The sequence below is a fragment of the Simochromis diagramma genome, unplaced genomic scaffold (genome assembly GCF_900408965.1).
Source record: "Simochromis diagramma unplaced genomic scaffold, fSimDia1.1 OVJJ01000449.1, whole genome shotgun sequence".
Lineage (NCBI taxonomy): Eukaryota > Metazoa > Chordata > Actinopteri > Cichliformes > Cichlidae > Simochromis > Simochromis diagramma.
In genome coordinates, this window is record NW_024387274.1 from 471,979 (window position 1) to 488,186 (window position 16,208).

A 16,208-nucleotide genomic window follows, 5' to 3' on the forward strand; every position below is an offset into this window, starting at 1 on the left:
TTATAGACTTCAGTTCAGCATTCAATACAATCCACCCCTCACAACTCATCAGGAAACTGACAGACCTGGGCATCAGTTCCCTCATCTGCAAATGGTTACTGGACTTCCTGACCAACCGCCCCCAGCACGTCCGGCTGGATAACCACTGCTCATCTACCATCACAATGAACACCGGTGTACCACAAGGCTGTGTGATGAGCCCTTTCCTCTACTCCCTCTTCACCCACAACTGCAGACCTGCTGATGGTTCCAACACCATCATTAAGTTTGCAGATGACACCACGGTGATTGGCCTCATCAGTGACAACGATGAGGCCGCCTACAGGGAGGAGGTGGATCGTCTGGCTGAGTGGTGCGACAGAAACAACCTGCTGCTTAACACCGAGAAGACCAAGGAGCTCATCGTGGACTACAGGAGGAATGCTGACCCACATCCACCCATCCACATTAAGGGGACGGCTGTGGAGCGTGTGAGCAGCTTCAAGTTCCTGGGAGTCCACATCTCCGAGGATCTCACCTGGACGACCAACTGCTCCAAGCTAGTCAAGAAGGCTCACCAGCGCCTCTTCTTCTTGAGGACTCTGAGGAAGACCCACCTGTCCTCAGACATCCTGGTGAACTTCTATCGCTGCACCATCGAGAGCATCCTGACCAACTGTATAACAGTCTGGTACGGGAACTGCTCTGCCTCGGACCGGAAGGCGTTGCAGAGGGTCGTGAAAACTGCCCAGCGCATCGCCGGAGCACCACTTCCTGCCATAAAAGACATCTACAGGAAGCGGTGTCTGAAAAGGGCTGGGAAAATCATCAAAGACCCCAGTCACCCATCACATGGACTCTTCACCCTCCTGCCCTCTGGGAGGTGCTACAGGAGCCTCCGGACTAAGACCACCAGGTACCGGAACAGCTTCTTCCCCACAACTGTCAGACTCCTGAACTCTGCCTCCTGACATCTGACCCACATTAAACTTATGGACTGAACATACACACCCACAATGGACAACTGTACCCTCAAACACATAATAATAACATGGACTGAACCACCACTCACAACCACTAGCACTTTATATAGCCTCTGTAGAAACTATCTACACCCTCACTTATCTTAACTGCACTACTGTATAGCTCTGTGTAAATAATCCTTCTGTACATTCGATAATCTTTAATCCTACAACTGTTTACAACTTGCATAGTTCCCATTTCTGTATAGCTGTATATCTCAGATTCTGTAAAGTTACTTATTTCATATTCTGTATAGTTTTTCATATTTATATCCTGTTCATAGCCTGTACATAGCTTGTACTCACTACAGCCTGTACATACTTATAGTTATAGAATATTCACAACATACTTCATACCATGTACATTATAACATACCATAATAGACCCATTTCTGTAATATACTCACATATCTATATTATTGCTAATATATATTGTAATATATCTATATCACTAAAGCACTTCTGGATGGATGCAAACTGCATTTCGTTGCCCTGTACCTGTGCATGTGCAATGACAATAAAGTTGAATTCTATTCTATTCTATTCTATTCTAATTGCAGCTCAGTTTCATTCATAGTGATTTATTAAAAGAAAAGGAGGGGGATCCTTGTCTAGCTCGACTCATTTCAGTGGAAGCTTCTTTTATTCCATAAAGAATAAAAACATATATAAAAACAGAGGGGCTGTCCTCTTTCTTCCTTAAAAAAACTTAGATAAGAAGCAGACGTTGAAAGGTAATATGAGCTGTAAAATTTCAAACGCATCCCACACTACCAAAATTTGCATATTTTGCATTTCCATGTATGACAGTAAAAAACTGAAGATATTCACAAGAAAAAAACTAAACTCATTACACACTGTTGTGTGGCCTTAATTATCCTTGAAAGCTTTCAGTTATTCAGCAGCACAGTGGCGGTTACCACTGAGTGGAAAAAGATGTACCACCTTTCACAACTGGGATAAGGTCAAGAACTGTCAACCAAACTGCTTTACAACTACATGTCCAATGAAAATCTGAAAGTGTTCAACTTTCTTAACATGTCCATATTATGTTTCTTTGGACTAGAAGAGCTGTCATGACAAAACTCAATTGATGAGCATTTACGTCTTTACAGTGTACCAAAGCAGTAAAGCCACACAACCTGCAAAGAGGAGCTAGCTTTTTGGGGATGGCAATTCAAAGCAAACGCAACACCGCTCTCTGATAGTGCGGTCAAGCTGAGGGCTTTCTATGCATGAATCCAAGCGATGAATTGTAATGAAAATAATTTTATCATTCATTTAACTTAGTAATGACATTTTGTGAACTCTTTGTTAAAGAGTTAATCTATTAATAAAATACATAAAATGAAAAGCAGTTAGAAATTAATTTTGACTTACTAATCACCTTCATCATCATGTGTGAAGTACAGAACATGGAATTAGAAAATATTGGCCTTGAGTTTCATCAAGTATATTTTAATATACTTCTAGATGTAGGCCAGTGTTGATGGAGGACACCTGGTCCTCACAGGACTACCACTACAAATCAATGAAAATATTTGAAATGAGCTCAATCTTAAACATATGCAGCAGTAATTTTCCATTCAGCAATGATGTGGAAGATTTTTCTGCAGAGTTATTTTTACTTTTGATATCAGTTTCATCTGTAGTGAGGTATACTCATGATGTTCTATTGATTCTTTTCTTAAAGGAAGAGTTTGAAAAAAATGTATCCAACACGTCTCATTTTTAGCTAACGGTAAATAATTTTGGTAATATAGTAGATATTTAAAGATTATATAAACATATACATTTTTGTCACAGTGGACTGTTTTTTTTTGTATGTATGTGTGTGTGTGTGTGTGTGTGTGTGTGTGTGTGTGTGTGTGTGTGTGTGTGTGTGTGTGTGTGTGTGTTAAATATTAATACAGGGTCACATGCATCAAAATAATGCATATTGTGCTCCAGTAATGAATTGTGCAATAAAGCATACATTTGTAAATTCATTTACAGATCATGTAATTCTTTTATTTATTTAAACAGGGCTATGGTCATTATTTAATAATATAATTTAAAATTATATCACTAATTCAAATGTAATTGTTATCTATTAATAAATATTTCAAATCAAAAATGGAAATCACAAAAAAGATTTAAATTCATAATAAAAACTTCAAAAACCATTTTCAAATCCCAGATTTTAAAAAACCTGAATTTCAAACGACTTACAGAAATAGAAGTAACTAGTGTTGGAGTCAAATTGTTAAATGTTGTCATTGTGTTACTTAAATTTGTAAGTCTTAGTTCAAACTATAGGATCAAAGATATTATTTTGTTTCTATTACCCTCCCCAGCCTGTTGGTGGGGGAGGCTGTAGTGTTTTATAGGGGCACATCCTATGTGAGAGTTCTGTTTTCTTGTTTAGTAAACTTCCTGCCTTTATGACCCTTTTGGTGAGCAGGAGGTCACACAAACCCACCCCCAAACACACACACACACACACACACACACACACACACACACACACACACACACACACACACACACACACACACACACACGCACGCACACACACACACACACACACACACATTCTCACACACACACACACACGTGCTTACACATACACACATGGTACCTTATCTTTTATAACCATAGGAGGGTTTTACAATGGGTGGTGCTTGTGTGTACTGTAACTGTTTTCAATAAAAGGCAGCAAGTGGAGGCCGGGGTCGAGGTGGTCTGACCAAGGGCAGAAGGGCTGCTCTGAGATCCTTGTGCAAGTAAAATCGATCGATCGCTGATTGTCTTGCTTCCTTGTCATTAACGGGAATAAGTTTCTAAACCAGTGGTTCCTGTGGAAGCGCAGACCCAACAACTAGTGAAATGTTTTTTCTGTATGCTCTATAGGCCTATAAGGCCTTAAATTCTGTAGATCAGTTCTTTTGGTTCAGTTACTGATATAAGCATTAATAAAACTCTTTAATTTAACCATTTTGCCTCCCTGTCTCCTTTCGACCCGGACACTTTTTGTTACCTTCCCTCATCCCCTGGACATTTTTAGGGGAACCTAACAGATGTATAAAGTAAATTATGTTGAAATGATCATCACAGAGTACAAAAATTTAGGTTATTTAATCCCGGATGATGTTTAGGCGATGTATCCATTTACATTATTGTGTGTGTTTGTTGACAAGAACTTGAACTTCTCTGGGAAATGAGGACACACCCACATCTGTTCTGTACCATAGTAATGGAGGATGTTACAGCTTTCACATCCCTTTGAGTGAGCATTTTGGCATCTAGCATGCACACAGAAAAACCTGCCACCTGGACTTCAAACGAGGGGCGATCGTGGCTAAAGTGTTGGCAGTTCGTCTTGTAATCGGAAGGTTGCTGGCTCGAGCCCCGGCTCCGACAGTCTTGGTCGTTGTGTCCTTAGGCAAGACACTTCACCTGCCTACTGGTGGTGGTCAGAGGGCCCGGTGACGTCGGTCAGTGTGCCCCAGGGTAGCTATGGCTACAATGCAGCTGCCATGTGTGAATGGGTGAATGACTGAATGTAGTGTTAAGCGCTTTGGGGTCCTTAGGGACTAAGTAAAGCGCTATACAAATACAGGGCATTTACCATTTCAAACAGGAGACACACCCTCACTTACTGTGTCCTCTGCTTTTACCTTTTAATACCCCTTGAATCCAGAGGCACACACTCAGAAGTTCAGCTTGAATTCCTTTTTATTCTTCAGCTATCAGTGTTGGGCAGAGTGTAACACCAAGGCTGAATGCTCCTTGTACAAGCACACACTTCTTAGTAGTATAAAATTATCAATCAGAGAGTTTCTGACATCTCTGTGGCTAGTTTGCATTGCTTTTTGAAGGACCAGAAGAGTCACGGAAATACTAATCTAATAGTTAATCAGTTATCTCATCCAAGAGCTAATCCTGTGGTTAATCCCAAAGCAAATACACTTACTTATACGATAGCTAATCCATGCGCTAACAGGAAAGAGAAATGCAGTAAGAAAATAGATTTGAAAATTAGTGAAATCGCCATTTTACATGTCAGAAATAAATCTTTGATTCTTGAATCCAGACCTGGTCCAATGTTCCACAGCCCAGACAAAAATCCCTTCAAACCCCACACTTGCCCTGCCACTACTCATCGACTCATCACTCATCCAAGTGACTTCTTCAGTCTTAGCTCAATACAGGTTTTCCCAATTACACAGTACATTTGCATGATGACTAAACGAGCACCACTGACAAACAAGTTTCCTGATCATTAATATGCAAACTGTCATGACCATTGATCAGCAGCCACTGATCAGCAACCACTGATCAGTGACCATTGATCAATGTCAATTGATTAATGGCCATGACAATTTACATCTTTCCCCCAGGCTGTTTGAGTTGGTTTATCTGACATTCACACCATTACTTAAAACATTAAATAATGTCCTTAAACACTGGTTGGGTCCTACCACTATTGCTTACAGGCATTGCTCAAAATGTCTGTACTTCCAAATGTAAACTACAGAGGTCCTTCGTTTATCGTGGGAGTTATGTTCCAAAAATAACCTGCGATAAGTGAAATCTGCGAAGTAGCCAACTTTATTTTTTACAATTATTATAGATGTTTTAAGGCTGTCTCACTACACACTTTTCTCAGACAGGCAGGAACATTTTCACACTTTTCTCTCTTGTTTAAATACTCTCAAAGTTCAAACCTTCGTAGAAAAATAAGTCCAGTATTATAGAATGAAACCAAAGGCACCCGCAGTTGCCTTTGGCGGTGCAAAACGTTTCATCGACATGTGTTGTGTTTGTTGGGGAGAAAACTTACAAACATGCACTTCAGACTCACACTGCTAGCATCAAAGATTTATGTAAATTTGACAAGCATTCTGTACTATACAGGAGACACAGCACAAGATTGGTTGACAATGGTCTACAGCCAATCAGGACACTGTAAAAAAAAAAAATCGGTGAAACAGTGAGGCCGAGAAAGGTAAACCGCGTTATAGTGAGGGTCCGCTGTACTGGAGTTGGATGTCTCGAGACCGGTGTTGTCTCGAGGCCACTCTTACGTGGTCTCGCTGTCTCAGTCTTGCTGTCTCAGATCAACATAGTGGTCGGGAGATTTGGAGTCAACCATCGGCGGAGCGGGGGGGTGACTTACTGGGCTTAAGCCCGGGTAATTTTTAACTTTTGGAGTGTAATTTGTTTCATAGTTAGATGCCTGACTGACAACTGTATAAAACAAAAACTACACACATTATTCGAAGCACAAACCGCACAGTTGTAAATTCCCCCTAATTTTCGGTATGATCCGAGGTCAGGCACTAGGCGACTGAGCACAGCACTTACACATGTGAGTGAGGGGGGGGGAAGCTGCTGCCTGCGAGTTTGCTGTAGGAGAAGCGCAGCCAGGCAGACAGAGGAGAGCTTAAGTTTGAGCAGGTACCAAAGCAAATCATTCGTACCGTACAAATAATGTAAATATGACGGTGTATCACAAAAGATTGATATCAAACTGATCACTTGACCCATATCACGTTACTTGCTCTTCGAGTGAATCAACAAATGGTGAAATGAAAAGCCGAACAACAACAATGCTGTTTCTTTAGAGAGTCTTAGCTTACATGTGTGTTTATTTCATATTTTCAGTTGTTACCCTCCACGGCTAAATAAAGCTCTCTAAACCAGTTTCAGTTGTGTACTGATGACCACAACAATGGACATAAGGAGCTTCTTACAAAGAAAAAACTCAGGTAGATGTTATTTTATATATTATGCTTTGTATGTTGTTCAGTATTTCTATGCAAAACAAGAGGAATTTCAATACACAGCAGTATATTCACAGTTGAAACCAGATATTTACACTTTATGGAGAAAACATAAAAACTTTTTTTTACTGTTAAACATCAATTTAGAGTAAACTTGTTTTCTTTTGGATAAATAAATATTGAAATATCTTTTGAATTAGTTAAATGTCAGAATAAAAAGAGGGAGCTGTCTATTTTAATCACTTTCATCAAATTTAGGAGCACATGTACACTAAGTTTATTGTTAATTAATAAGAAACTGCAGACGATTCCATTCTGAGCTGAAGAAGCTTCTGATAGGTTCGTAGAGTCCATGTGAGTAAACTGGTGGCACAGCTGTGGATGCATATAAGGCAAAACACAGAGCCTGTTTCTGTGACATGGGAACATCAAGAGATGTCAACCAAAACACCAGGAAAAGAATTGTGGAGCTCCATAAGTGTGGCTCAAGTTTGAATACAATTTGGTGCCATTTACAATTAAGAAATACAGATAGTTTCTCTCTTTACTCTTAAAGTTAACAAATATGTTTTTTATATTTATCAACCTAAAAAAATAAACATTTAGTCTGATTTGATGTTACAATTAAAAAAGTGTTTTTTATCTGAAGAGTTTGTAAATATCTGGTTTCAACTGTATATTTGATGATGTTGGTGTTTGGCTTGATTGTCAGAACAAAGAGGGAGAGAGAGGAACAGAGAGGGAGAGAGAGAGAACGAGGACAGAACAGAGATGAACAAGAGCAGGTGAGACACACATGTTAGTCAAATGGTTGTTTGCCAAAACTCATCAGAACATGTATCTAGTACCTAGTGCAGAGCTTCCCAAAGTGTGGGGCCCGCCCCCTAGGGGGGGGCGCAGAGCCATTGCAGGGGGGACGGTATGAAAAGGGGGGGGGGACCACCTGGACACTGCTAGCATGGGGCGCCCACACAAACGCAAAGCAGGAGATGAAGCATCGCTGAATATATTTCCAAACCAACTTCATTCTAAGCCAAAGACTAGAAAATATGGTGAAGCAAATCTTCCCTCTGGCTTCACCTGCACAAGTGCCGAGGTAGGTCTCCCTGCAGGATTGGTTTTCCCTGCGTCGGGAGCAGCGCTGGGCTGCTGGCTGTTTAAATCACAGACAAACAGGATCCCACATCCTTGATTTTTAGTTCACAAACACTTGTTGTAATGACTAACGACTCCTGACATGTTGGAGATGTTTGCTCTTTATACAGTAAAGCTACAGCGGGATACGAGTAACATCAGGCTGATCCTGCCACAGTTTGTTCCCCGGTTCAAATCACGGACAAACAGGATCCCACAGCTGTTTATGCTTTTAAACCCATTTTGCACAGAGAAGCATTTTTTGAAAAATGTATTCATAGCAATGTTGAATATTATTCCACAGGAAAAAAACAACTACATGTAAAATAATTACACCGTGATGCCTCTGCCTTTGTAAATGGAGGGACAGTAACTGCGTGTTTATATTTAAGTGTTTAAAAACTGAAGATAGTCAGGTTAACAGTATTTTGTCTCTATCTCCATTCTGCAATTCATCTCATGTAAACAATAACGTGGCGCACAGCGTGATGTGAAAAAAGGCACATACCTTTGACGTTGTGTGACGAACTCTGTATTCCTCGTCCTCACGTAAACGCAAAATACAGCGTTTTAAAAACATCTCAGTTTTCGGTGATTTGAAACGCTGTTTACGTGTGGACGAAACATCTGCGTGTTCAAAAATACCCGTGTAGGTGCGGACGTAGCGTAACAGAGTTAGTAGTTTATTTTATTACAACCTGTAATTTATTGCAGTTTACTTGTATTTGCTTAATTGTTTACTAAATGTTTGAGGTGTGAAATAAACCACAATGGAGCAAAATATGTGTGTGTGTGGTTGGAGGATGTGCTTGTGCTTGTGCGTGCGTGTGCGGGGGGGCAACATTTTTCTTGTAAAACAAAGGGGGGCCTAGCAAAAAAAGTTTGGGAACCACTGACCTAGTGTTTCTTTTTAGATACCATTTGTTACTTTTCAAATTCTGTATTTATTAAGTTCTGCAGGCTTGTTTGCACAACAAGGCTAAATAATTATATAAACTTTTCTCAATCTAAATAGTGGACTTTGGTAGAATTAAAAAATAAGTGCAGTGGTAAATGGTAAATGGCCTGTATTTGTATAGCACTTTACTTAGTCCCTAAGGACCCCAAAGTGCTTTACACTACATCCAGTCATCCACCCATTCACACACTGGTGATGGCAGCTACATTGTAGCCACAGCTGCCCTGGGGCGCACTGACAGAGGCAAGTGCAGGTCTATGATGATTTTTAGTGCCACTATCATCTAGTTCTGATTCTGGTTCTGTCTTGGTTAAGTCCTCAGTAGTCCTGATTTTGAACTGTTGTAGTCCTGTTTTAATTCCGGATCAGTTCTGGGTCTGGTTGAATCGGGGTTTAGTCCCTGTGTCTTGATACAGCCTGACTTTGTTCTGCCTTGCTGCTTAATTAAAAAACTAGTTTAAGGTGTCCTGCATATGTGATATATATTTTTTCCTATATGAAGTCATTCTTTTTTTAAACAAAACTCAAAACACAGCCTAATAAATCTTTCAGTCATTTCAAAAGCATCCGCTCTAAGAGCCGTGCTTAGAGAGCGCTTTGTAGTGAATCAGAAGAGTCAGAAGCCATTGAGCGAGAGCCGGCTCCTCACTTAATTTCCTTTCGCTGCTCAGCTCTCAGTGGCTCAGCTATGCTCCAATCCCTCCATATTGTGGCCAATCACATGCGAGGATATAGGATAATATCAGTATGTGAAAAACAGAGAGGGTGAGAGACGCGACAGTCAGGTGGAGCGTGCGTCTGTCCTCTCAGTGAGTGAGTGAGACAGTAGACAGCCGTGAGGAGGGCTGTGCGAAAGCAAAAACACATGAATATGCCTGAGACCCGTAAATGAAGCAGCATCTGGCTGCAGTTTAAAGACTTTTTGTCTCTGTCCTGGTTTCGTCTCGACTTGGTCTCGGTCTTGGTCTCGGTTTAGGCGGTCTTCACTACAAGCCTACGCTGTACTTATTTTCTATAATTCTGACCCATCCAGCAATGAGCTGGTTCGCTCCTCTAGATTCAGTCATTTCAACATTCTACTTGAAAAACAAGAGTAAAGCTGGCAACTATACAAAAAACAAAAACACAAAGAGTCCTGGAACTCCACATTTTTTATTCTTTGGCAAATCAATTGCAGTACATACTCAAATGGATCCATCTTCCCCCATCATATATTACTTGGTCAGACATACAACAAAAGCCTCGTGGAAACATTTTCTGGAATATCTAATATTTAACTTAAATCAGTTATCCATTATTAATATTAATCACTCCTGTTCTTCCTTCTTGGCTTGTTACCAATGCCATTATTGTTGTTGCTGGTTGTTATTATAATCCTTAACACAATCCAATATTTGAATTATTAATTTTTACTACAAATAGCTATGCTAAAAGAAAAGATGATGATAGTGGCAATGACAGCTATTAACATTATTGCCATTTTTTTTGTGTTGCTTACATATTCCATTTAGTGTTGTTGTATTATTATATATTGTCATATTGTGTCACACACACAACAGCTGATTAATTAGAATAAAGATTCTATTTAACACTGGACACAGGTAATCACAGAGGATTGATCCCTGTAAGAGAGGAGAAGCGTATTACTCCACTGAATTTGAACAGGTAAGTCAGGAGGATATTTCTTTAAGGAGTAAACATGGCAGATTTTCTTACTTTTGAAATTTTAAGAGCAGTGATTCTGGAAGCATGCATCCAGGTGAATGTTTGGTGGAGAGGTGAAGTGAGAAGCCAAGATGTCCTATCCTTGTTCTTTTCAGAGTCCGGAGGATTCAGGAGGGCAGGTGTAGCTGAGATATAATGTACTGAGTGAGTCACAGTGAACTTTCTCAAAACTGCATTGTATAGATTTAATTTTTTACTATTTAAATAGAATTTTTTTTAATACTAAGGGTCCACATGTCACTGTTGTTTCCAGTGGGACACTGCTGTTAAGCATGTTGCATGTGTGGGGGTTCCCAGCCAGATTGCATGGACTCCACACTGGTAAGGCACATTCTCTGTAGCTCCTTACATTTGGTGTATTTTACTTTAATAAGTATTAGTTCTTAAGGCTAAAGGTCCCCAAAGTGCTTTTGATTACTTTGAATGAGAAAAACAGCATTCAAAACTGCCATCATTGTATCATGGACAACCCCTCCCACCCCACGCACGCCTCCATGATGGACTATCAGAGCAAACGCAGCAAAAGACTCATTGCCCCGAAATGCAGAACTGACCGCCACAGGAAATCCTTCGTACGGGTGGCAATAAGACTGTACAACTCTTCCTCACTCTGTAGCTGATTTTCCTGAGGATTAATACCAAAGTTATTCTGTTCCCATAACTATTTATTTTTCAGGATATAGTTATATAATTACTTTGTTAGAGTTATTTGATATTATATTTTGCACTGTCCTACTGTATATTACTGTATACTACTAATATATTCTTATTGTATATATTGTATATCTTATTCCTCTGTCTCTCTTGCTGCATTCAGCACGTGCATGATAAAAGAATTTCCCTTGGGATAAATAAAGTTCTTCTTATGTTATCTTATGAAGAGAGGCCTACTGCTGTGTGTGTCGACTGATTTTGCTGCTGCATTTTGTCTTTTAGGTATGTGTAAAGATCCGAGTCACATATAGATTTTGTTTTATGTGTATAACGAGTTTGTTCTACGGCTGCATGATAAATAGTATTTAACATTTAGAGAAAGTTCTCATAGCCATCTCCCAGGCGTAATATTATGTAGAGCTTCTTTCAATACTACTGACATTTATTTAGACTCTTCTTGTCTTCAATTGATCTTTCTGAATTAGCAATTACTTCTTCTAAACCAAATGTGTCAAACTCAAGGCCTGCAGGCCACATACATTTATATCCGACCTAAAGTGTGTAACTGAGTTTGACACACCTGCCCCAAACCATCACTGTGTCCTTTAGACTCCATTCCTGCAAGACTGCACAAAGAAGTCCTGCCATTAACAAATGTTTCAATCTTAAATATGATCAACCTATCTTTATTAATAGGCTATGTACCACAGGCCTTCAAGCTGGCAGCAGTTAAAGCATTACTTAAAAGGCCATCAGTTGACCATTAGCTAATTATTGGCCAATCTCCAACCTTCCTTTCATGTCAAACATCCTTGAAAGAGTAGTTGTCAAACAGCTAACAGATCATCTGCAGAGGAATGGTTTATTTGAAGAGTTTCAGTCAGGTTTCAGAGCTCATCACAGCACAGAAACAGCTTTAGTGAAGGTTACAAATGATCTTCTTATGGCCTCTGACAGTGGACTCATCTCTGTGCTTGTCCTGCTAGACCTCAGTGCAGCGTTCGATACTGTCGACCATAATATCCTATTAGAGCGATTAGAACATGCTGTAGGTATTACAGGTACTGTGCTGCAGTGGTTTGTATCATATCTATCTAATAGATTTGTTCATGTAAATGGAGAGTCCTCTTCACACACTAATGTTAATTATAGAGTTCCACAGGGTTCGGTGCCAGGACCAATTCTGTTTACATAATAAATGTTTTCCTTAGGCAGCATCATCAGAAGCCATAGAATTACATTTTGTGCTATGCAGGTGACACCTAACTTTATATATTCATGAAGCCAGATAAAATACACCAATTAGTTAAAATGCAGGAAAGACCTGGATGGCCTCTAATTTTTTGCTTCAAAATTCAGATAAAACTGAGGTTATTGTACTCTGCCATAAAAATGTTACAAATATAACATCTAACCAGAGGCTTACTCTGAATGGCATTGCCTTGGCTTCCAGTAACACTGTGAGGAAACTTGGAGTAAAAACTCATCTCACAGCCCATTGTTCGCCAGTGGTGATAGTTTCAGTAATTGTGCAAAGGTATGTTTTATAAAGCTGTGGAAACCTGCAGTCAGCTGAGACTAAAGAATTCACTTGGATAAGTGAGGAAACATTTCTCCCACTGAAAACATCCAGATGAACAGAATCAACTTTTTGGGATTAAAAAGTACACTTGTCTTGACTGCTTGGCTGTCTCAGTCCACATCCTTGGGTTGCTTTTTCTGTGCTGTGTCACAGATATTCAAAATATTTAAGAGATAAACAAGAAAACTGCTTAGTTTCTATTAGAGCTACCAATTTAGATAAACACAAACCTAGTGCAACTAAATTAATAGTGCTACAGCAAATGTAGTAATATTTACATAGCATTTTTCTAGTCTTACTAAGCACTCAAAGAATTCGATCCTACAAGCCACATTTTCATATTCACACAAATAGACTTTAATACATCACTTTATTCTATGCCTTTTAGCACTTGTGAAAAATCTAACATTCACACTCACAACTCTGATGAACTGGGAAGAATTTAGGATTCAGTACTTTGCCCAAGGACAATTGAGGACTAAAACACTGACCCCCCCAATGAGTAGATGACCCTACTCTAAACATGCTGGATCACATTTACGTGGCAGACATTAAGAGCTGTCTAGAGATTTTAAAGGGCAGAAAATGCTGAAGAAATGCAGGGCAAAATGCAAACGGTCACTGGACAGCTGTACTGTGATACGGCTGGATGTGGAGTGACCATTATGCTTATATTACTAGCGTGCTAATGTACTTCAGGAGGAGCATGACATCACTTTTATTTGCACCAAAAAAGGGTCACACAAAGCAACACAGAATTAGTACACAGCATTTTAACGTAATCAAATATTCTTAAAAGACTACTTTGAGCACCACCCTTTACCTAAAGCACTCACGAGTTTAAATTCATCATAGTCATATGTTGTTTGTTTTTGTTTTCTTTCTGTCCAAGCACTGCTCTCTGGCCTGCAGCTTCACTTCCTGTCCTCTTGTATGTCAAACTGTCTTTTGGATTTGGTGGATTCCACCATGAGTTCATACAGTTGGCTGATCTGTTCATCCTGGAAATCATTGAGCTTTTTCTGTGACAAGTGGTCTCCAAACTTTACTGAGTTGTATCTTTCCCCAGCTGACTCCAGAACCTGAGTCTGCAGAGTGTTCTTGTAGTTCTGCAAGGGAGATTGGGGATGAAGGAAACAAACATCAGGTTTGAGCATTTAGCATCTGCTCTCCCACACACTTATTAAACATTGTGGCTGCTATATTTCATTTATTGCCATGAAATGAAATATATACATTAACATGAATGGAAAAATATCTTTATTGGGAATAACTATATTCAAATGATCTGAAATCCTGTCTTCCTTTTTGAATCAGTGAGAAACGTTTCATATATTTTTTATTGTTTCTTTGGATTAGGGCCTAATTTAAATCACACTAAATAACTACTAATCATCAAATCATTGCTAAAACAGCATCCAGTGGTGTAGGAAAATGAGGAAAAGCAGTAATATTAGTCAAATGACATGTATTTAAATGTTCTTGAGCAGTAACGGATATTCATGATGCATTTTTTGCTATGCTTGAGATCCTTGAGCTCAAGGTCACAGGTCATAAGTCACCAGAGGTCGAGAGGAGATCACCCCGAGTAAGTGAAATAGTTATAGCACCGTATTCTGGTAACTTTTTTTTTTTTTTTTAAATACACGTAGAATACTGTGAGAAGACAAATTATTTCATATTTTGTCATTTTCTGTCTCTTCTTAATGATTTTCAACAACGCGTTAACATAAGGATGATCATTTATTCTAATTGCAAATATAACCAGATGTCTATTGGACTATGAAGTAAAATGGTGAAAATCTGCAGATAAAGAAGACAGTCGGCACCTGTACCGTAATATCTGAAATATAGTGCAACAAAAGTCTAGCCGCGGCTGGCTTGACCGCCGTGACCCGCCTTACCTCCCACTCTGTCATGAAGCTCTTGACCTCCTTGGGTCCTGCACTCTTATGTCTTCTAAACTCGTCCTTCACATATTGGTCACCAAGGGCTCGGAGCTCTATGGGCAGGAAGCGGTGCAGGACCAAAATTCTCTTGTAAAGTGAACGGACTCTGGAGACGTGAGCGCACACCGCCATCAAGTGCACAGAAACCGTATCTAACACGGCAGGATTAAAGAAATAAAGGAAAACGGCGACAGACAGGACACAGTACCAGACCACAACATTCCCAAGTACAATTACTCAACTGAAGTCCGGAAATTGGTCTTCTTCGTTTAGTCAACAAAGTAGATGACTGGCGCATTTTCGCCCCCTCCTGGGTGCAGTAGACTATTTCAGCCGAAAAAACTTTTTATTGAAAAGTATTTTCATCTCTTAACTTTTAAAAATTACTTCATCAAAAGGAAAACTTCATGTTTGATTATGAACGAGAGAAGCAAGCAAGATCAGCAGCCAGTGTGGCTGATTCTTTGTTGTATCATGAAAAGTCTGCTATGAGAAAACTCTTATCATCTTTCTGTAATTTGATGATTTTTTTGTTTGTGTACGTTTCTTTATAGGCAGTCCAAATAGACATTATTCATTCTCATTTGATCAAGTCCCAGAAACTACTTTCTTGTTGTTATTTCAGTTTTGGGCATTTAAGCTTTTATGTCTACATACAAACATCTATGACATGTGGTTTAGGTCCCATCTTCAATTTACAAAATATGTCTCTCTTTGAATTCCTGGCTAGAGATACAAAAGACATGATCATTTTTCAGTTTCCTCCAAATGACTCTCATTAAAATCACTGTAGTCACTGTTTAGCTTTTCTATCAGCCTCTTCAATCCACTGCAGTTCTTGATAAACAGAGATTAAAAAAAAAAAAAGTTGAATATCAGTTGACAGCTGGATTTGAAGGAACTTAGCCTCAAAGACCTGGAAATTCATTTGATTGCGATACATTTAGAGGAGTTAGAGTTTTCACTGAGTAAATATCATCAGATTGTCCTCAGTGTCTCTATTATCAAACCAAAGGCTTTAAAAAGGTAAAAATCTTCCTCACAACTGTAAATCTCTCATATAACTGAAATTTGGGGACACATGCACACATACTCTACTGCTAAGTTTTTATTGAAAATTATGCACTTTAATGTCTCATTGCGCTCTGAAATGAAAAGCATAAGCAATAAGCAATTCGAGTTCAAAAAAGAAGTAATGTAATTTATAACCCAAAATATATTCTGAACTTTTGACTCATCAAAGTAGCCACCTCTTGCAAATATAACAACTGAACACACACCTGGCATTCTTTCTACAATAGAAATCAAATATTCTTTAGAAAGTTCTTCCCAAATCTGTTGCAAAGTTCCCATAAATGTGGACCTTGTAGTTTGCTTTGCTTTCACTCTTATATCCAGTTCCTCCCAAACCAGCTCATTTGGGCTTTAAGTCTGGAG

The 16,208-nt window shown here is 39.3% G+C and overlaps 1 protein-coding gene across 1 annotated transcript; it reads right to left on the reverse strand.

Annotated features, from left to right (window-relative positions):
• Positions 1-13,012: 13,012 nt before the first annotated feature.
• On the reverse strand, positions 13,013-15,030 carry sdhaf3 (succinate dehydrogenase complex assembly factor 3). The gene is made up of 2 exons (XM_040002737.1): positions 14,727-15,030; positions 13,013-13,931 (listed from the first exon to the last, which is right to left on the reverse strand). The coding sequence occupies exons 1-2, from the start codon at positions 14,901-14,903 to the stop codon at positions 13,737-13,739; spliced, it is 372 nt and encodes a 123-aa protein (XP_039858671.1). The 5' UTR covers positions 14,904-15,030; the 3' UTR covers positions 13,013-13,736.
• Positions 15,031-16,208: the final 1,178 nt, after the last annotated feature.

Bases quoted from the DNA above. Each gene is read 5' to 3' on its own strand.
- sdhaf3 (XM_040002737.1), bottom strand. From the start codon at position 14,903: ATGGCGGTGTGCGCTCACGTCTCCAGAGTCCGTTCACTTTACAAGAGA. The intron at 13,932-14,726 runs GTAAGGCGGGTC...TCTCCCTTGCAG, and splicing joins GCTTCATGACAGAGTGGGAG to AACTACAAGAACACTCTGCA.